General features: G+C 40.0%; 2 protein-coding genes across 2 annotated transcripts; both read right to left on the bottom strand.

Moving 5' to 3' along the window:
* Positions 1-681: 681 nt before the first annotated feature.
* Positions 682-17,650, bottom strand: LOC103458308 (desumoylating isopeptidase 2). The gene is made up of 5 exons (XM_008398976.2): positions 16,669-17,650; positions 8,844-8,916; positions 7,746-7,839; positions 7,527-7,668; positions 682-5,149 (listed from the first exon to the last, which is right to left on the bottom strand). The coding sequence occupies exons 1-5, from the start codon at positions 16,705-16,707 to the stop codon at positions 4,904-4,906; spliced, it is 594 nt and encodes a 197-aa protein (XP_008397198.1). The 5' UTR covers positions 16,708-17,650; the 3' UTR covers positions 682-4,903.
* Positions 17,651-18,621: 971 nt separating this feature from the next.
* Positions 18,622-22,421, bottom strand: synj2bp (synaptojanin 2 binding protein). The gene is made up of 4 exons (XM_008398977.2): positions 22,192-22,421; positions 21,530-21,666; positions 20,792-20,887; positions 18,622-20,356 (listed from the first exon to the last, which is right to left on the bottom strand). Exons 1-4 carry the CDS (start codon positions 22,253-22,255, stop codon positions 20,222-20,224), a joined length of 432 nt encoding a protein of 143 aa, XP_008397199.1. The 5' UTR covers positions 22,256-22,421; the 3' UTR covers positions 18,622-20,221.
* Between the last annotated feature and the right edge of the window lie 215 nt (positions 22,422-22,636).

Genomic DNA, 22,636 nt, shown 5'->3' with positions numbered 1-22,636 from the left:
ACAAACAAACAACAATGTTATGTGGATGCCAGAAAGAAAATAAATAACCGCAACTAAGCTTTCTAATCAAAGAGGGATGTAACTACTACTTGGCAACCCATCTGGGCGTATTCTGTGTAACATGTTGTTCTTGTCCTGTATTATATATAGAAAAAAAATTTATATATACATTTTATATATAGCTATACGCCGCATTTTAATAGTAAATAGAATATAATAATATAATAAGAAACTAGATTATAAGAAAGTTAGTGTTACTGGTCTTCGGGACATAAAATAGGACTAATTTACATCAATTACTTTATTAATAATAATCTAAAACGCAAATAAATAAATAGCCATTTTTTAAACAGCGTGGTGGCCAAAAATACACTATATTACAAAATGGATAATGTAAGGAGAGACAAAAATGACTTAATAAATAGAATTTGTTACATACATAAAAAACATGATTCTTAATGAACAACTCCATGCTTATTTATATTGTGTGATCTAAAATAAACATCTTTAATGAACTAATGATTTTTGAATAGAGATGCTCCAAACATACAATGGTCAGCCATGAAAGAAGGTTGCATATGGTTGCATATGAGATGTGTCTATGTAGTTAAAATATATTGTTTTAGCATATCTGCTAATCCAATGTTTGCAATGTCTTATTTGACAAAAATAAAGACAATATCTAGTTGCAATCACTCTCTTTATTCTAGAATTACCATCATTTTGGGGATTTATGGAGTTAGGAGAAGGAAATACAATTTTTTGATAGACACAATCAAATCAAATAATAATAATAAAAAAATTCTCCAACACCTCTTTGGCCTGCCGTGTCGAAAGAGATTCCAGGATTTAATACTGAACCACTGTACAATTTCACAAAGAAAAAAAACAACAAAACAAAACAATATTGAAAGTTGCAGCACAATAAACTGGTGGGGAAAAAAAGAAATAAGACAAAAGCAAACGAGGATACAGCTTACTCAGCAGCACGAAGAAGTTAAATGATTGATCTGCACTTTTAAGCCCGTTTCCTGTGGGATTCAGTCAGTCGTACCAGAAGCCATGTGATTTCCTTCCTGAGAGAGGGGCGGCTGTTCAGCGACGCAGCACAACAAAACTGCACAGCCAGGAAAAGTGATTCAGATCATGCAATCTTACGCCAAGGAGGACAAAACCGACGTAAGCCGGATTCACTGCAGAACACCGCAGTCGTTCTCTGCTCTCATGCCTTTGAGCCCAATTATGATTGGAATGACGAAATACGTGACCATTTATTCTCTTCCCATCTTTCTGTCGTTCATGCGACAGAAAAATAAACTTTCTGTAAATACAGAAATTTTCTGTAAATACACGAGATCGCGATCATGGCGATGAGGGATCGATGCCACTACTACGTCTGCAGATACCGGGAAGAGTAGGAGGCCGACACAGGAATCATATTTTTTTTTATCACTTGACAAATGTCATGTCAAGTGATAAAAAAATGAATCATATTAAACATGCTCATTTTAAATTATGTGTGATATTTCAAGAAGCTAGGTGAGAGAAAATACAAGAACAAAATTGTGAAAAAAGTGTAAAATGGTGACTAACTTACCTAAAAACAGGTTAAAAAAAAAAAAAAAGAATGAATAAAAAAATCCCAGCCAGTACACACTTTTTCAGGAGGAGACGTTTGATGTTATTATCCAGAGAACAAAATACGTTTAAAAGATTTGGAGAAATATGGAAATATAAAGGTGTGAAAATCTTAATTAGTCCTCAGGCTGTAAACCAGAAATCTTTTATTCTGACAATTCTTTGGGCAGGACCATACATGCTGCATCTTCTTCTCTGCTAAAGAAAAGAAGTAAAGCTCCTTGGAAAAGTTTTCATACTTTTCTCAGTTTTTACATTTTAACTACAAACGTCAATGAATTTCACTGGGATTTTACCCGACAGACCAGTAAAACTACACCAATAGTGAGACGGTTAAAACAATTTTCACTAATAAAAATTTTAAGTGTATCATTCATTTGTATTCAGCCCCTTTTACGCTGGTAAGCGAAATTCAGTAAATCTGTATTCTAAAGGAGAATACAAATGTATTGTAACAAATACATTTGTAACAAAAGGTGGTTTTGTAACAAAAGGTGGTATCAAATGCATGGCATAATTTTAAAACCGTTTCTGTACAAAGCTACAAAAACCATCTACTGTTGTATTTTCCTCTCTCTTCACAGCCATGCACTATCCTGTGAAATCCCATTAAAATTAATTGAAGATTGCGGTTGTAACATGACAAAAATATGGAAAACCTTAAATGGTAAGAATACTTTTGAAAGGCACCGTTCCTTTAAGACAGTTGTCAGTGCACATTGTGGGAGTTGGCGTCCGTAACGACATAATTTCCTTCCACTTTGCTGATGTCACGACTTATAAAATCAGTATATACTCCAAACTACACACGATATTTACTGCACTTCCCAAACGCTTGCTGTGAAAATGCAAATCAGTTTAAATTCGTCATCTTTTCCCCTTGCTGTGAGCATCTGGGCTTGTTCTGCTCTTGGTTACATTTTTCACATCATCTCACCTTTTGAGAAACAGAGTTGTAAAGCAGACACAGGTGTCCCAGGGTATTAAAATCTTCTTTCCAGCACTTCTTACATGTGGCTTGGATAATTCATCACCAAAACAAACAAACAAACAAACAAACAAACAAAAAAATCAAATGGCAAAATAATGCATCTTTCTTGGTTTTTTTAGACGACTTTCATGAGTTTATACCCAGAGACATTCCAAGAACGTCTCTTCCCGTGCAGCTGGTGCTAAAGCGAGAAACAGTTCAGCATGTAATCTCTCAAAACCAATCCGGATTTGTCGTTTTCGTGTTTTGCCGCCGGCACAATAAACAGTTTAAGAAGTCGATACAGTGGGGGGCTGAACTGTGACCTGCGAAGGGGCCAATCTTAATGCTAAGCCGAACTCACAGTAACTGCACACACAACATGTTGGACTCTTGATGGAAGGGAAAGGACAGATTTCTGCTCCTGTTTACCGCGGCACCTCTGTCTCTGTGGTTCTAATGATGAGTCTGGCTGGAAATAATGTTAACAGTACAAAGATCACTTGGATATAAAAGAGTAATCAGAAAAAATGCGGTCACAGAGTCGGTAACAGAGAACAGCACTAGAACCTTTTCTCTGAGACGGTCAGAGACAGTGACCGAGCTGCCTGAGGCTCACTGAACAGCAGCTGTTTCAACTCAAAAGTATTCACTCTTGATTGTTAGCAACTGTTAAGAAACTGGTTGCTCGGCTAATGGCTTATTCACGCTGTAATTCCTAGTAAAGAGATTTTCTTCTACAAAACGATCACGAGAAGGTTTACATGACGACTCGACAGGGGTAAAAAGTATTTGCCAGCTCACAGATTTCTTCTGTTTTCTTTGCAATTTTTATTACATATCCAATGCTAACGTTCAAAAAGGCTATTTAAACCAACCGGGTCTTTTGAGAAAACGCAATTGCCCTCCACACCTTTGGTGGCAAGATTTTGTAGCTTCCGCTAAGAGACCTTTACGTCTTTGTAGATTAGCTTTGACCCTGTATTCTTTGCAGGATTGTTTCAAGGCAGTCAGCACCATTTTCTAGGTATCCCAAAGTAGATCAATAAAACTTGCCTACCCAACTTAAAAATCTTTATTTTTTTATGATTTTAGCCATTCTGATAGAGGACTTGCTGGTGTTTCCTTGGATACGCAAGCAATCTACAGTGTTTGTCCAAAAGAGAACAACATGAACGTGATGTTTCTAGGTCTTAACCTCACTAAACTGTAACGTCTCAAACCCAAATTTGGATGATCTGCAGTTGGACAGTTTGGATCCAACGGTTCAGTCCTGCTGAAAAATCCAGGACTGCTTGCTTGAGGCCACAGACTCTTGGCCAAGTCCTACTTTTGTCTCGTCAATCATTAACAGGGTTTTTTTTTTTTGCCCAGTCTCTTTCTTGTTGTTAATTCATAAACCAAGGCAATAACTGAGATTTGCAATGCCAAAATTGAAGTTTTTGAGTTATTTTTTTTTGTTTACCTTTTGCATGAGTTGTTGATGCATTCTTGGAGTAATTTTGGGTCAGATGGACGATCTTGGGAAGATTTTCTATTGTTAAAAGTTTTCTCCATTTGTGGTTAATGGCACTCATTGTGGTTCTCTGAAGTGCAAATTTCTTGAATTTATTTAAATTTGGGAATACTCGGTTTCTGTGATCTTCTAGCCTACTTCGAGATGTCAGACAAGTTTTGTTGAAGGGATAGAGGTCAAGTACTGCGTCGCCCCATCGCATCTCCGGTTAGTTGTCTAATTTATGACATTGTCTCAACATGCAACATTTTCTCTTTAAGGAAATATCAACCCCAACCTCCCACCCGAAACTCATCCTCTGAAATGGCCACAGAATAGATACACCTTAAGAAACTAGATTCAGCGATATCATCCAAAGGCCACATAGAGGTTATTAAACGAGGACTTGCCGAACTTGCGGGGATTAGCAGTTTCCTGGTAATGTTACTGTCTAGAAAGTTTTCGTTTTTTCTACAAAAGCAGCTTCGAAGGCAGGGCAGGGAACAAGGCTGACGAAGGTTTTTCTGAATTTTTGTGGAAAAGACTAAGAATGTTATACTACAAACTTCAGATCTACAAGTGTGTACGGTTGGAGTCAGAGCCGACTCTTCAAGGTCTCAAAGTTTCCTTCCAGGCTTTCCGTCAAGGAGTCTCCAGGTTTTGAAGAGTCCGTCAAACATCAAAGAGCAAGTTCATGTTTCCAGTCTCTTTTCATTCAGAGGCCAAACAGTATGAGGTCAGTTGGTTGTTCAAAGCCTACTGAAGCCGCCGGCGACAGCGGCGTGGGTCCAGAGGTCGGGTCACACACGGGTGTGGCGACAACTGTGGGAGGAGCCTGAGCCAGCGGCAGCCGCACCGGACGGCGACGTGGGGTCCTCGTCGCTCGAGTCATTCTGCTCCTCCTTGTGGAGGCCGAGGCTGATGTGGCTCTGCAGAGCAGCCGGGGTCAGCCACTCTCTGGGTAGGCAGCTCTGCAGAAAGGGGATGCAGGAGCTGAAATAAGCCAGTCTGTTGACCCAGCGGGGGATTTCTCTTCCACAAAGCAACTGAAACAGAGGGTAAAAAAATAAAATAAAATAAAAAACACACACAATGGTGAGCGCAGCGTGTAACCACAAAAGAAATCTTGGGTTATAGATTTCTGTAAACTGTTGAATAAGTTTACAGATTAGGTATTCCAACTTTTTTTCCTTATAAATTTGTTCACTTTTTACCTTTTACTTGTCACACTTAGATTATTAAGACCATCAAACTAAATTTGACATGAAAAAGAGAAGAAATCTATAAGAGGAAAAATACTCTGTTAAAATTATCTGTCTCATACCATACTGTCACAACATAGCGACAGTTTCAACAAACACGTAAAAAAGATATTGCTTTATAAAATACTGCAGCTTTAACGATTACATATCTTGTTACATTACAACCACAATGTGACAGACCAATACAGAGTAGCATACATATAATTCTGACATTTTCTCATAAAACAAAGAATGTCTTTGAATAGCAATTTTCAAGTTTCACCACAAATTCTCAATTGGATTTATGTCTAGACTTTGACTAGGTCATTCCAAGACACAATTATGTTAAGACCTGAACCGTCCCATTGTAGCTTTGGCTGCATTTTTAGGAACACTGACTGGCCTGACAAAATGTGAAACTTCGCCTAAGCTTCTGGTCATTTGTCGCAGACTTTTCGTCGAACTGCCCTGCATCAGCTCCATTCGTCTCCCTCATCAACTCTGGCCAGTTTTGTTGTTTCACAGAATGACGCAAACACCACTGATCATTACTGGGACGGTGTGTTCAGGGGACAGAACAGGAGAGGACATACATTTCACCACTACTGGTTTTTAAAAACTGCTCCCAAATTTTTTTTGCAAGCTAAACTAACGTATAGACCTCCAACGATGAAACCCGGACAGGTTCCAGCATTGCACATTCAACAAGTTGAGTTTCCATGGCAACAGGATGAGGCTCAATATAGCACAGATGCCTGGCTGTAACTACAGAAGCTCCAGAGATGCCAGGCTCTGTCGAGGCTGTTCTGTCCAGGCGCCACCCAGAGCAGAGCGAAGGAGGAGGAGTTTATCTACTCCATAGCTTTGGAGCACAAAGGGCTCATCCATCCGTCCGTCCGTCCATTCATTTTTTTACACCATGATCCCATTGGGGCAGGGAGGGGTGCTGGAGCCTATCTCCAGCTGTCAACGGGTGAGAGGTGGGGTACACCCCGGACAGGTCGCCAGTCCATCGCAGGGCAACACAAAGGACTTCGTCACATGAAAACACACAAGTACAGGATCTGTGCGGATGATGGTGACGGTGCAAGAAGGCAGGAATCCTGAAATGCCTTTCGAAGAGACGGACTGAACTCTGTTCTTTATATCTGTGGAGTTTTATTTGCGCATATACAGTGACATTTGTCTCCATTGAGTCACTTTAATTGTGAAATGATGAGCTTAGGGCGGAAACGATTTGTTGCAATTAAACGATTATTGAAGAAACTGTCAACTAATTTAGCAATCGATTAGTCGTCAACTGGAGCATAGAGACACAGACACAATGTAATTTGCTGAGAAAATAAAACAACATACTCACACAGGTAATTAAGCTAAAACTGTACAAAAATATATACATTTTGCATTTAACACAAAAATTTGTCTGAAAATAGATTTTAGCCAAAAATTCCTCAAGTTGCATAGTTTTAGCCGGTTCAGATTTACCAAAGGAATGCTCCCTTACTGCATTTCAGGCAATAAAATGTTTCTTTTCTTATTTGAAAAAAGAAATTTAATGATTTGTTTATTTGCATTTATTTAAATGCAAATAAACAAATCATTAATTTTTTTTTACATTTATTTCTAATACAGTGTGAAAAAGGATGACGTGGCTAAATGAAAAATCTGTGGGAGGTGCCATGTTTTTTGTCTCATTAATCGATTTACTGTCAGAATAATCGATTACCAAAAAGCCCTAACAACTAACGATCTTTCTTTGCACAAAAAGCACAACCTTGCTCTGTTTTGTGTTGTGTAACACATGCATTTTTCTTCTATCTTTGAAGAGACAAAGGCTGATAAAATGGTTAGCTTATCTTTATTTGTTTGCTTCTTTTCTAAAAAAAAAAAAAAGAAAAAAAGAAAAATCAGACAAAGCACAACTACAGGCACTATTATAGAAGAAAGCATAGGATAATTAAAATAATCAAATACCTTTTGTTAATTTCTTTGCTTTACGTTTAAGATTACCAGCGCAGTTTCAAGAATATGAACATTTCTTTCAATTTAAAAGTTTCAAGTTTGAGCCTTTGTGTACAGAGAGAACCCAATACAGAAAACATGCAGTACATGGTATTTTTACGCCGTCTCTCCTGTGTTGCTTCGCAGCACTTTGGGAGGAAAAGTGTTACATCAGACTGACCTCAGACAGCGAGGAGGAGAAGTGGTTGCAGTTTTTGTGCATTAGGTGATAGGCGTTCCCTTTGAACTCTTTACCGAGCTCCTCCATGATTTTATCTATGTCCTCCTCTGTGAAGTCCGTGGTGCCCAAAACAATGGCCTCCCTGTTTGGAATAGATAAAAAGCGTGGCGTCAAAGCGCGCGCACTCCGACGTGCTGGAATAAGGAAGCGCGCGCTCACTTGAATTTGAAGGTCTCTCCCAGCTCCGCAGCGTTGCCGGGGTTGATTTCAAAGATGCCGCTGAAAGGGTAGGGGTGACCGCCGTACGCGAACTCTGCGGGGCAGAGGAAGAAGATGCAAAATACAGATTAGACGTTGTTGCCCCCCAAAAGAAGAAGAAGAAGAAGAAAAAAATACCTCCTCTTCTGTAATTATAGAGAAGAGAGCGATTAATCATGGATGTTGTAATTAAATAATTTGGGCTGGCTTGAGTGCAGGGCTCTACTCCCTATCATTAGAGCACAGAGAGTAGAGAGCAACAGCAAACTACAGAGCTTATGTTATGACTTCACTGTCACCAGGGGTGTATTTACCGGGATGTGGGGCCCTGGGCTGCACCCAGCTTTGGTGCCCGATCCACAAAGGAAGAATTCTTTCACTAATGTCAATTAAAGTACATTATTAGGTAGTCCTACTAGAATACATCAGTAAGTATGAACTGATGCTTAAAAGCTAATAAATCTATATTATTCCCAAATAATTGGACGATAACTTTGTAATGTTCAAATACTTGAATATTAATATAAAAAAATAATACAACTCACATGATATAAAGTGCAATGTTTAAAAAAGTAAGCATTCATTAAATAAAAAAGTGAATAAATAAAATAAAAGTCTTTGCCTCTCAAAAAAATGGCACCCTGGGCTACTGCTCCTGCGAACCTTTTCTAAAGTCAGGCCCCAGACTGTCACCATATTTCTCTGTGCGCAGAGCCAATATGTCCAGTTCCAAGGGCATACTGGATTTCCAGAGATCAAGTTTCACCAGGGATCCTGCCCCTCTATTTCAGTCCACACACACACACGCACACACACACACAGACACACACACACACACACACATAAACAGAGTCAGTGGTGACTCAACCAAGAGAAACGGGGTCATGCTATTTGGAGTACAATTCCATATTCCATTTTTTTTTCTCCAAACTTCATCTGCCTTGCACAAATCTCACTATACGCCTGTCACCGAGCGCAGCTCCATGTCGCCTCAGGGCCATCCTCGACTCGGGGACGCGTAATGGGATTTCACAGACATCAAGACGGTCCTCGTCTTACCTCTGCCATAAATCTCGATGCCTGAGTGGAAGACTCCAATGCCCAGATTGGAGGTGTATTCGTTTATCCAGTACTGCGGAGAAAACGAGAAGAGAAAGACGGAGTCAGGGAGCAGAGGCTGTGCGGCAGCTCAACAGACATGCTCTCATCCTGTCACCTTAAATAATGCAGAAAAAGCACTGGCGGGATATACCAGCTCCTAAATCAAAACCCCACAATGCCTGACAGTAGCAGGGGCCATTTACAGCACAGATTAAATAAGAGAAATGGTTCGAGTCAACTGTGTAGACTCACATTTTTGGAAGATACGCCTTCTTCGTATTGTCACAAAGAGCTCGGAGGTCAAAACAATGTGGTTGAGATAAATGTTTTAGCACGTTTTAACTTAATCCTCCTAGTTATGAGTTAGTTTCTCCTAAAATAGTTCATTTAAAGATCTCTGGTGTCTGCATTCAGTAAGCACTTCTTTGAATTACATTGGACATCCTTTCACATTGATTAGCTCCTCCAGGATTTTGTGATTTTGTTTTCTTTTTGTAATTTTAAGTTAAAAATCACTTTATTTTGTGGAGCTACGTTAGAAATATTTGCAAAAACATGTTGCAATATTTGCGCTACACAATAATCTTAGCGGTAATAGTGTTACTAAACTAAGCTTTGTTTATATCTATGCCTAAAGACAGAACCGTTCATCTTGATTTTGGGATTGACATTGAAAAGTGCAGCTAATACTCATTTGTAAATAAAAAAAAAAACTGTTAGAAAATAGGATTTGGATATTAAAACTTTTTTGTGATCTAGAGTTCAGAAGAATAATGCATTTTTACTTCTTCAGATTCATAAACATTCTTTGACAGCACACCTGGCCCTCTGCAACGGCTCTAATCTGGATTAGCACAGACTCCTGCTCCACATAGCACACCTGGCCCATCCACTTCCCTCCCCAGCAACCAGGGCAACTTCCAGCAAACATCATTCCAACAAAGTCTGCAGCTGGATGACACAACGGAAGAGCAGGACTTCGCTAGTTTATAAAACTTGGTGATTTGCTAAACTGCAAGCGTACCAATCTCTCAAATTTTCTTTCTTATTATTATTTTGTTACCTTAGTGTTTTCAATATTACAGCTGTATTATGTGCCACTACACTCTTTTTTTCACTTCCATTATGTCAAATATTTGCAACAACTTCAGACCTATTCACAACTATAAAGTTTTCATATTTTTAAGGTCTTTTCTGTTTTGATGCCCTTTTTGTGAAAAAACAAAGTTTTTTTTTACGGGGAAAACACAAAATATGCAGTATTTTTTAAAAATAAACAGAAAAGTTTAATATTTTGGATGTAGGTGTTACAGCATTGATTAATGTAAAAAACAAAAGCTAGTAACAGCACTGATTTTGATGCATTGTTATTCCTGGAGCAAAGAGTTAAAAAAAAAAAAGCATACACATTTTTACCTTTAGGTCCCAAATATTTATTATAAAATTGTAATAAAAAATGTATTTATTTATTTATTTTTTTCCCCAATTTCACATCAAATCTCTTGCATCACTCGGGATGGACTCATAAGGTTTTTCATATTTTCTTTTCATTTTTTGTCCTTTTTGACATAAAACTTTATAAGCTTCGTTATTGCTGAAATATGCAATAAAAGTAAACTTAGGATTTTTGTCGTGTTTATGTAGCACTGGCACTTCAAGAATGCTACTTATTTACACACAACCTTTAAAAAATATATCTACTGTGCCATTGTTTCTAAAGTGTGTGATAAAATAAAAGGCAAAAATGAGCAAACTCTTGTTTATTTATCCAATAAGTCAGAATCAGTTACACAAAAATATGGAAAATAACACAAAACCATGAGTCAAATCCTTTCCAGTGAATCAAGAAACTTGGCAACAACTTGTCTAACTCTTTCTCCATCTTCCTCATCACAGTCTGTGAGCTTGGTGTTAGTTTTTGCCGGTGGCTGACTTTGTTGGTTGGCGTACATTGTTGTGGATACAAGATCCTCATCCACTGGTTCTTCCATGGCCTCACAGTAGTTGTGTAAGACAAAGCATGCATAGATCACACGAGGCAAGTCAATCATGTTTAGGTCCATGGGTCGCCTAAGAGACCCAAACCTGGCCTTAAGTCTTCCAAACGCACGTTCAATGACTTCGTGAGCTCTACTGACACAACGTCCAAACTTTTCCTCTTCAGAGCTAGAGCCATCATTGGGATATTCCTTCATCAAATAGGGCAGGAGAGGATAGGCGGAGTCTCCCAGGAGAAAAACGGGTATGGCTCCCTCGTCCTCCACAATCCGCTTCTCCGGGGCTGGGATCTCACCGGACTTCAAGCGTGTGTTTATTCTGGAGTTGGCGAAGATCCGTGCATCGTCCACACTCCCAGGCCACCTTATGACGACGTCCATGAATCTGTGTCTAAAGTCGCACACTGCTTGGATGTTGAGGGAGTGAGTTCCCCTTTTGTTCAGGTAGTCCGAGGAATTGTAGGAAGGTTGTTTAATTTCCACGTGGGTCCCATCGATGGCCCCCAAGCACTGCGGGATACCATGAGCATGCAAAAATCCGAACACAAGCGCCTCTGCTTCGGGCTCGGTGAACGGGAGCTTTATATACTGTGGACCCATGTGTTCTGTGATGGCTTTGCACGTCTGCCTAACAATTACGGATACAGTCGAATGAGACAAGCCAAATTTATTCGCTGTTCTCCGGATTCTCCCTTCGTCACTCAAGTAATATAACGTGCAGGCGACCTTTTTCAGGACCCCCACCGGTGATCTCATGTTGGTCTGTTTGCCCTCCAAGTAGGGACAAAGCTCCCCGGAAAGGGCCACCAGGGACTCTCTGGACATCCGAAAGTTTTCCATCCATGCCGATTTGTCAACAGCGCCTTTTTCAAAATCGTCCCACCAGTGACTTGTTCTCCCTGGTCGGACCCAGAACCGTGTTTTCGTAACCCTTCGCTTGTGCAGAGGCGCGCATATGATCTGACGCATGTAATTTATGCGCCTTCGCTGGCGGCATAAATGTTCCACAATGAGCAAATTCTGTTTTAAGGCGGCGAATAACTTAAAAAGGTGCAGAAGCACAGACAGAACAGGGGAGTCATGTGCCATTGTTGTTATGGTGAGAATAAAAGGGTACATTCTTTCTCTTTTACTTTACAGGCGGTTGGCAAACAGATTTTACAGTGCAATACCGCCCCCTTTCGAATTGGAGTAGAAACCCTACCCCTAAATTCTACTGTAAAAATCAGATTTTACAAGAAACTGAAAAAATGCCGTGCTTAAAATGTAACCAAAGTAACTCGACTAAGTTAAATTGTACTTTTTGCTCATGAAGCTTATTCTGAAGAATACTTATTTCTCTAAGGCAGTGGTTCTTAACCTTTTTTGAGGTACCGAACCCCCCAGTTTCATATGTGCATTCACCGAACCCTTCTTATCCCCCCCGCCCCAGTCGACACACAAAATACTTAGCGGTATTCTGATTTAGTAATGTAATAATATAATAATATTAGCTGTGTTACCACCCCCACGCCACTAGAGGCAGTAGCAACCCCGAAGAGATGCGACTAAGGAGCAGATTTAGACTACAGAATTTGGTAAAAACGGTGAGCTTTGCTGAAATAATTAAAGACACAAGTTCAAATCCATGCTGAGAGTGGAGCTCCTTCAATCAGTGCTTCTCCGCAGCTCTGATTAGATAAGCAATGTAACGTGATCCTATGCAGCAAGTGATGGCAAAGCGGGACGCGTCATCACGACACAAGGGTGTCTTTATCTCCGCGGCAGAGGCTCCGCCGAACCCCTGAGACCGACTCGGTTCGATCGAACCCAGGTTAAGAACCACTGTTCTAAGGTATTGTGAATAAACGAAACAAAAAAATATTTTAAAACGGACCTGATCGCGCAAGCGTAAGATTACGTGACCGACGTCAAAGCTTCCAAATGTTTTTAGCGTGACAGTTGCGTTCTAAAAAGCTTCACTCTAGACTCGTTTCCTCAACAACACCAGAACAGTCAAATACAAAATGCTTCGTTTTGCCCAACAAGTTCCGGGTGGACAAATCGAAGCATTTTGTATTTTACCGACAACGGGCCTAGTGTTGTATCTTTTCTGAGTGTTTATATGCGGTTGGCAAACAACGAATGGGTGTATTAGCGCCACCAACCGGTAGGGAGTGCAGAGCAGGACGTCATGTCAGATCCTGTCATATAATGTGTTAGTTTCAGATAACTTCTTTTCCCCACAACTTAAATTTTGATTTATGAATTTTAACATACAGTTTGACATATGAGGCTCAGCAGATACAAGTAAAAAATTACATATCAATTTGAAACAACGGCTTATAATCAATCCCTATTACAAGATCAGACCCAAACCAAAATGAGACAAAACAAAACAAAAAAACACATTATATTTAGTCTGGTGTAATCTTATCTTTGAGGAATTAAAGTAGTTGATAAAAGGTTGCCACATTTTAATAAAATTTAGCATTCCCTCTGCGCCAAAACTTTATTACAAAGACTTTGTAATCCTTTCCAAACTGATGTCAGTGACATTTTTTATCCTACTTTATGCAGGGGTTTGGGTCTAGTCAAGTCAGTAAAACTGAACTCAGAAAAAACTCACGATTTCATTTTATTTTTCACACAGGGTCAGGTTAATTTAACAGATTATTTATTTTGATAAATGAAATAATCGCTTTAAAGTTCTTTCCATATTTACTCGGTAAGCTTGGTCTCAACATTGACGATCTTAGAGATTTAAGGCTGACGAAGGAAGCGAAACCAGAAGAAATCTGTAGAAGGCAAAGATTTACTGGCACTCAGAGTTAAAATGAGTGTTAACCTGTAATGTATTTACTAGTAGTAACAGAGCATTTCTGGAAAACACTAAACAGAAAACCCCCACTGATGGATCCTTCGTGTCAACGATTTACAGTGAGTCACAAAAGATGGAAATGGGCAGCCATCACTTCCTGACCTCTCTATGGACAGCGAGGAGATAATTCATGGAAATACAGCAGCTGCCCCACCCGCTGATGCATCCATATTGTTAGGCACCATGAGAAAACATGCTAAGAGTTGCCCCAGCTGCCTCTTATCAATAATAAAACACATTTCCGGTCCCATAGTCACGCTATTAGAGCATTCCCACGGCATTACTTTGTGTCAACTGAGTCTCATCATGTTTCCCCACCGTACGCTCCATAGGCTCTCTGCTGGTTTTAGACCTGGAATGCATCGGAAACACTCAACTGTCGACTTCTATGCAGGAAAACAACATAATACGGCGAACATTTTCTAGCACCGTGGTAAATCCGTCATGCCTGACTCTCACAATGGAACGCAAAGACAGTGGAGCCTTTTTCCACTCTTGTCACTCTTGTTTTCACATGCCTTGCTGTTCCCTTTGTTGACAATCAGTTCATCTTCCTCCCTGCTGGTGTGACTCACTCCCGCTGCCTTCTTTTATTATTCTTGTGTAAATTTTTGTGGAGGAATTTGACTGCCGCCGCCCCCGTGATTATTTATTTATTTTCCTAATGTAACTTTTTTTCCCCCAATGTAACTTTTTTTTTCCCCCCCAATGTAATCAGTTGGTCAGAAATGAATCTGGACGTTTGCGCGTCATTGTTACACCTGGTGACGTAGTGAGACCCTTACTGTCAGAAAGTATCCAATGCTAAAAATATGTCTGGTAAAGAAGTGTAAAAAAACCAATGTTTACTTGGAGTACATTTCTTCAATGAAGGATGAAAATCCCACACTAAGAAATACACATTTTTCTTTTACATTATTTTTAACAAAATCACAGATAGCTCAATCATTGTGTTAACTTGTGCCAATAGGCCACCTGTTAGTTTTCTCCTATAACATTCACAGCTCCACTAACAGGTTGTCTGTGGGATGCAGGCAGTGGAGGTTCTTGCATAAACAGTGTCCTGGGTAAACCCCTCCTCCTGCTGCCCCAAAGCCAATCAAAAACAACTAAGGAACCTAAAATGGCCTCATTATTCTCAGCACCAAGCAGGGGGATCCTTACAATGCATTGACTTCTTGTGCACAAAAGCAATAGAAAACGTGTAAAAGACACAACTGATAAGTTATATTTTTAGCGCCCCCCTTTCTAATGCAGCCCTGAGCAACTTCCCATAACCCCGAGATCATACAAACACCACCTATCTATAGTTTACCCAAGCTGTGCACTGATTAATCACTTGCGACGCAGCTGTTTCTCTATGTAGCTACAATGCTACATGCTAGTTGTGTCAGTGGATGTAAATACATATAAAAGCTTCTTTACAGGCATTGCCGATAGATGGTTCAAATCAAATTTTCTCTTTTTTGAATCATCACCCAATCATACTGAATTGCAGAAAATGAAGCAGCTGCTGCAATGACAGGCTGTAACTCATGCATATGATCCGCCAAGCGGGACAGAATGTGAAAAGCAAGGGGTGCGTTCAGGTCTGAAGGAGGACCGTTGTCTTTGAGTCGCGCCCGTAGGACTGAGGACGCAGCAGCAGAGGTCAGAGAGCCGACAGAGAATCATGTTTCACAGCTCCGAGCTCAGAGTATAAAAAGGCTTTTTTTTTTTCAATACGTCTTCTCCGCTTTCTTGTGAATGAACTCGAAGAAAGAGAGGACGGCGGTAAGACTTTCCCCAGTCCGTGAGGCGTTTCACGGTTTTCAACTGAGTCGTTTCCACCCTGCAGTCTTGTGTTTTGTTTAAAGACTGCGTGAGATTTTAAAACCGTCTAACAAAAAAGAAGAAGAAAAAAAGAAGATACAATAATGTTTAACAAGATTCTTGTCCCATAAATTCTTTCTCTTTTATTTTGACGTCACAACCACAACCTCTATTAAACTTCAAACGGGGTTTATGTGATACAATTACACTAAGGAAGACGACACAGTTTTAAACATTAAAGTCTGATTTTATGGAATTCATATTCAAGAAAATTATAATAAGCATTCTGATTAGACCGTTTTATCAGGATAAAAGCACCTTTTAAGTAGGTATTAAGCACACTTTTCATTTAGCCAACATTTCTATATTACACATTTTTTTAAATTGACCTGATGTAATATCCTACTTTTAAGAATCGTGTTTTTTATTAGCTGTAGGTTGGAAAATCATCATGATTAGCAGAAATAAAGGCTTTCAAACATCCATCTAAGTTCCTGAAATAAATGGACTTTTCAATAAGACCATAGTTGATTGAATGGGTTGTCTGTACATCTATGCAACATTTTTGCCGTTCTTTTAAAAATGCCTCCAACTCAGTCAGATGAGACAGAGAACATGCATTAAGGAACATCAGTTTTCAAGTCTGTCCATGGATTCTCAATTAGATTAACGTCTGCAAGCCACTTTGTTCATGCTGACAGATTTTCCCACCTAAGCTGTGCTATGTTTTTTGCAGTTGCGATGTGATGTTTTAGGGTTAAAACTCCCGCACAACTTTCTGCCATGGCTGGCCTTCATGATGTTGATATTCCTCTGATGTTCTCTTGTCAAACTCCTGAGACCTTCATCAACTACTGAGATTAAATGATTCATTAGGTGAATTCTGAAGACTTGTCATAGTGGATAAAAATGCACGCCACACTTTTCAGATCTATCTTTTTCCTTTGCCACTTTAAGTAAAGCAAACGACATTACACTACTGTGATGTTGGTTGTAAAATGGTCAAGACGTGGAACAGTTCATGCATTTATGTCATTACATGAGTTTCCCCACAACCAAAATAAGTGCGAGTTAAGTAAAGGTGTAGTATGTATGAGGTGAGTGCTGTGCTTACCATGTCATACACGTTAAGGATCACAGGTTCATTGGCCATGGTTCAAACCTGAGCTGGAAGGACAAACGATCCTCAACCCCACGCTGTATCAGACGGTCAGCACCCCCCACGCTCCTGTAAAGTCACCGGGGCTCAGGGTGGACGGCTGCGGACAGGCTTCAGCTCATTCCCCCCCGCTGAGGAACAGCTACTGCACGGACACCGCAATCATCTCCGGAGGTCAGGGGGAAAAAATACACACACACACACACACACACACAAAAGAAAATCGATCGCGGCAGTAGATGTGATTAAGCAAAAATAAAATAAAAAATGGCAACTAGTTCTTCTTAATACATCAGATCAGAGCCGATTCTGTGATCCGTAAGAGGAGTAAAAGAAAAAAAAAAGGGCCTGCATGTGCTGAAACCCGAAGCGGGCGTCCTCCTGTCATCATCGTGGGCGAGAAGGCGACAGCACGAGCGGCCTGATGTTGTCGACGAAGGAGGCGGCGATAGGAGCATTTCCACTCGGCCGATGCCGGAGCAGGTGCGGCAGAGGACTGCTGGCCCGCACGAGCGGTTAATTACATCTACAACCGCGGATAGGGAATTTCACCAGAGAGCATCTCCGGGCCGGTGCTGGAGGTGGAAGAGGAGGTGGTGGTGCCGCTGGACCGCATCCAGAACCCTCTCTTTCCTGAGAGGAGAAAGGACGAGCGGCTCAAACAACCCCTGCGACATGACGCCTCCACCGACGCCGACCTGCTCCCTCGTTCACCGGCTCCATGAGGGGGGCTCTCGAGCGCGTTTCCTCGCAGCGAAGATGCGTCCGTGTCGCGCGGCTTGGACCCAGCTCTGGCTCTGCCTCTCTGCTTGATTACATCATTTCTGCCTCCGAGCCGTCCTCCAAACAGCTGATGGGAGCCTGCGCCGCTGGTGGGAGGCCAGCAGCACACTTGGCCACGAAAGACGCCGTTTGTTTCAATCAGATGAGCTCTGTGGGGAAATTCAGTCAAATTTCCGCTTCGTTTAAAAAAAAAAAAAAAAACCTATATATATACGGCCACTGGAAATAATACAAATTCTATTAGATATTCGCTTTTTATTGTATAAGACGTGCTGAAATAGTGAGAAAAATTTTATAATTTAATATGAAAATACAAATAGTTTAGCAGCTGCCCTGTCAGATCCAAAACACAGTGGCGATCCAGGAGTGGTACTTGAATTAATGAGGCCCTGTCCAATGCCCTCCTTCGGGCCCCTTGAATAAATTGGCTACACAACCCACCCTGACACTTATAAAAGCCGTTTTAACTTTTTCATGATGAGAAATTATTCACTTATATAACTTGAGACATTTAAATAAAAAACAGTGGATAACAAAAACAACTTTTTCAATCAGGCATAAAAGAGACTATTTTATTTAGTTTGAGAAGGTAAATTTGACAATGCTGTTTTATTTGAAAAACTTGAATTTTATATTTTCATGCTGAACTGCGCCCTCTACATCATGCTGCCCTGGACAGAAGCCATATCAAACCCTCCTGCGGAGGCCACCAACTTTTATTTAGACAATATGGAATTAGCTTGTGCTACAAGCACTTTGATGCAAACTGCTGTTCTGTTTAGTTTGTCTATGTTGATGTTTGTCCCTATTAAATAAAATAAAATTCTAATTAATTCTTTTCGTCTTAGTTGCTTTTTAATATAAACAAGTAGCTTTTTCTGAAAGTTGCTAGCAAACGCAGGATTAAATCTAGGCATTTATCCCCAAATACTTAAGTTTTACTGCTTGATCAGCAAACATCTTTGAGAGCGTAAGTTTGTCTTTTTTCTTTGAAAAGTGGAAAGTATGAATGAATTTCAAAGCTCATATATTACTATAACTTTCACTTTAAATCAATAGTAAACAACAAAACAAGTATGTCTCAAAATACTGCTGTAAAATGGAAATAAAGCATTAAACACAAGCTGAATTAAACACATTTTATTACATGTCTGCATGTCAAACAGAATATTTGCATAACTTAGTGCTTGTGATTTTCTTTTCTGGCATACTGCACATATTCACAATGTCTCATAGCAGAAATGTATTTACATACAATTAGCCACATATAGAGATGGTGATGTGATGTGACCAAAAGAAGAAAAAGCAAACAAACATCAATTTCTGTTCAAACCTGTTTCATAACCGCTATCGGAAAATCTCCATGATTGTTGCTTTAGTGCAAAACGTAAAAGTAGTGAGTTGATTGCAACACTGCTGTTAGACTGAGACACGAATGAAAACAAACTGCTCACAATGAAACAAAAAAAAAAAATCCCTTTACTTGTACAATCATAACATCTCCATTTCAGAAATGAATCAGATATATTTTTTTTATTACTGAACTATATCTGCAAAATCTGGATTTAATGAGTGATGAGAGCACCTCCTAGCGACGCGAGGGAAGAAAGTGCATCTCAGTCCATAGATCAATTCAGAAAGTGAAACTCTTAAAATCCACAAAGTGATACATTTGAACAATTGATGCTAATTTTGATGATCATGGTCTACAGCTGATAAAAACCCAGCATTCACAATGTTGAATAGTAACGTACACAGAATCCAAGAGTAACTGATGGAATGTTAAATGGAAGGAAAACATGTGGTGGAAAATGCCACATGAGCGACTGAGAAAAGCACAAACACCTGCTTTGATGACCAAAATGTGCTTGTTTGGTCAGGAAACTTGGCTCACCTAAACCCCTCGGAGAATCTATGAAACACTGTCACCAGAAAAATTGACAGAAAGCCGCTGTAGAAGTGACCGAGGCTTCCTGAACGCCTCAGCGGCGGCAATGGCAAGTACACCTTTCCTGAATTGGTCTACTTAAAGGCCAAGATAAACTGGCCTGAACGCATGAGACACTGACCCGATGAAGAATAACTGGGATACTTCAGCTTACAGAGCCACAGTGTCATTTAAAACCGTTAAAATTTTAAACGACAAAACGAGATGGGGGGTGGGTGGGGGGACACTAAAAAGCAATGCGTCTTCATCCGCAGCTAAAAGTAGTCCCTCGAGTCATCTCAGATTTCATTAATTTATTTTTTTCCAGGTGGGTTTGAATGTACAAACCCTGGCTTGTATCTTACGATTATCTTGTAGGAGTTGGTCTGAACACTGAGGACGCAGCGGGCTCTCTGGGCGCACAGGGAGGGAGGGGTCTCCGCGGCTAACGCGACGCAGCGCTTACATTTTACGAACGACTCGATTATTTCGACGTCTGTCCACACCGCTCTTTTGCTCTCGTCCGCTCAGAGGCGGGAACCCTTTACCTCAATACGGCACAAATTTCTTTACATGAGATAACCCCGACGATAAGAAGATGGGTCCTCAAGAAGCTACCGTTAAATCACTGAACATAAATCATGACGCCATTACCTGCCAATCAGAAAAAGGTCTACCATTCACACCGTCTGCTTCTTTATCTTTTTTTTTTGGCAATTAGCAAAGGTTTTGATTCTAAAACAAACATACAGACATCGTCAGCTTCGATACATAATACATATATACTAAAAAAAAAGTCTATTTAAGCCGTTTATAAAGAGCTACTATAACAATGATCGACACGGCTCCAGCAAATAACGCCAGCATTCCCAGAGCAGACGAGGAAGGTTGGCGATTAGGTTTGGAGGTGGCTGGTCCGTTACTTAGGTCAGACTGCAAGGCAGAAAAAAAAAACAGAGGTAAAACAGAGCTGAACTGGAGGGGGAAACAAAAAAAGTCACATAGAAACAGGGCTGGGCAAGAAATAAATAACATGTAAAGTCACTCTTTAAACTGATTTTGGAATCAGTGTTTAATTTCTGTAACACTGTGCTTCACTCACTAAGGACAAATGCATTTTTTTTTTTTTTTTACCAATTTTCATTTTTTTCTGCCATTTTCTGTTATTTTTGAAGAAAAAAAACCCATCAAAAATAGAGATATTTTTTAATTTAAAGCATTATTGGATGTGGAAACAATTAGAACAAGTATGACTAAATTGTTTGTTTGGATAAAAGAGGAGAGATAGTGGAGTTACATCTACAAAGAATATGTAAAATGAAAAGAAAAAAACAAACAAACAAGAAAAATCGGAATATTTCCAGCTACCTTTTTCATGACGCGGAGGTGGACGTTCTCCCCGGCTGACCTGAACAGCTCCACCACGTCGCTGTGGTACCGGTTCTCAAGCGAGACTCCGTTAATCTGCAACACCCACATGACAAACACAGAACGCTCTGATCAAATATCTGTGTAGCCAGACAGCAGTTAATCATTAGTTTCACTTTTAGGTCAGACTACTAGATTTCCAGAAATACTAATGCCCTCCACGATGCACGATTTTGAAAACTGGAGGGGAAAAAAAAAAAAAGTCTGCGCAACTTACAGTGTCTATAAAAAGTATTCAGCCAATTGGACTTTTCCCCTTTTGTTGCTTAAAAAGAAAAAAATCAGTCATGATGAACACAATTTTGCTATTCTTGGAAAAAATAAATGACAAAAACAACTTAACCGCAGCTACCGTGGGTTAGTTTAAATAAAACAATATTCGTGTGGTGAAATTGCCAGCGCTTAACTCTACAATATGGAGCATCTTTGGCCAGACTTGTGAAAACATGCTCTCCACTAATCTGATAAAACTTTAGGTATTCTAAAAGCTTTGAAAAAAGGGGGAACAAATGAAATGTAGATCAAATAGTTTGGGAATTTTATCACGTTCTTGGCATTTTTACAACTATGCATAAGTTTACGTTGCTCTCCCAACATTATAAACTTAGATGTGTGGCCATAGCGTGAGAGAATGTGAAAAATGTAAAGTCCTTTAAAAAAAAAAAAAGTATATATTACCGCAAGAATCTTGTCTCCCTCTTCGAGTCGTCCATCTAGTGCTGCTGATCCACCTTCTTTGATTTTACTAACATAGACGCCATTGTCATTCCTGACAAATTGTTGGTCGATGCCTCCGATTATATTAAACCCCAGACCTAGAGAAAATAGAAAGCAAACACAAACACATAAAATCAATCAGCTGGGCTGGTAGTAATATGAGCAGTAAACATCGAGTGCAGCTGTTAGCCAAGGAAGATGCTGATCACTAAATGTGTCTCAGTGGATCAAAGTTCAAGTGAATAGCGAGGAAGCGCCATATTACAAAGTTTTAAACAATTCAGCTTTATGTCGCAGCTGTAAATATTAACCAACTGGCTTCACGCGGACACAACCAGTGGAATAATGCTTCTTTTTTTTATGGAAAGAAAACCCCCTTTTTTTTKCCAAGTCTGTCATTTCCGACGTATTAAACTGAAACTCTGGCAGCTTCTATAAGCAAATAACAACTTTGACACAATGAGACAAAGTAACACGGGAAGTGGTTCGACTTTCTAGATTAATTAGCCTTTAGCTCCAGGTTGCGCAGCAGATTGATTTTTTTTCTCTTTTTTTCGGTGCAACGTAGTCAGCTAGCATCGCCAACACGGCTTGCTAACTGTCCGACAAAGTCTTCTCCTTACCTGCGGGTCCTCGGTTCAGATTTATATCCACAAGTGTTGGGCTGGAGTGCAACGACCCGTTCATTTCTGCCAAGACTGCAAAGGATTAAAATAAGAGAGGGTGGGGGGAAAAAAACAAAAACAAAACTATTTCTCTGAAGGTGGACTCATTGAAGAGTTTCGATTTTGCTTCGTCCGCTGCGTTCAGGTTATGTATAACTGCTGCCCCCTGACGGGAAAACAAGGAACTGCAGGCTGACCTTTGAATGAAATTTAAAGCAAAACAAACCTCCGATGCCTGTAAAATGACATTTATTGCAACTTGCAACAAAGTTAAACCGAAGCCAGCATTACGATAAATGTGCAGAGCTCCGAAATCAGCAGAAATATCAGAGCTACTATGTAGTTTCTGTTTGTACACAACGTATGGCCTTTTCTTCCTCATCCAGACACAGACTAAATTAAT

This window comes from Poecilia reticulata, linkage group LG22 (genome assembly GCF_000633615.1).
Source record: "Poecilia reticulata strain Guanapo linkage group LG22, Guppy_female_1.0+MT, whole genome shotgun sequence".
Lineage (NCBI taxonomy): Eukaryota > Metazoa > Chordata > Actinopteri > Cyprinodontiformes > Poeciliidae > Poecilia > Poecilia reticulata.
The sequence above is the reverse complement of the archived record's forward strand: the minus strand, read 5'-3'. Positions and strand labels throughout refer to the sequence as shown.

Bases quoted from the DNA above. Each gene is read 5' to 3' on its own strand.
- synj2bp (XM_008398977.2), bottom strand. From the start codon at position 22,255: ATGAACGGGTCGTTGCACTCCAGCCCAACACTTGTGGATATAAATCTG. The intron at 21,667-22,191 runs GTAAGGAGAAGA...TATTTTCTCTAG, and splicing joins TCTGAACCGAGGACCCGCAG to GTCTGGGGTTTAATATAATC. The intron at 20,357-20,791 runs GTAGCTGGAAAT...TCTGCCTTGCAG, and splicing joins ACCTCCGCGTCATGAAAAAG to TCTGACCTAAGTAACGGACC.
- LOC103458308 (XM_008398976.2), bottom strand. From the start codon at position 16,707: ATGGCCAATGAACCTGTGATCCTTAACGTGTATGACATG. The intron at 7,840-8,843 runs GTAAGACGAGGA...TCTGCCCCGCAG, and splicing joins CATCGAGATTTATGGCAGAG to AGTTCGCGTACGGCGGTCAC. The intron at 7,669-7,745 runs GTGAGCGCGCGC...TATTCCAAACAG, and splicing joins GGAGAGACCTTCAAATTCAA to GGAGGCCATTGTTTTGGGCA.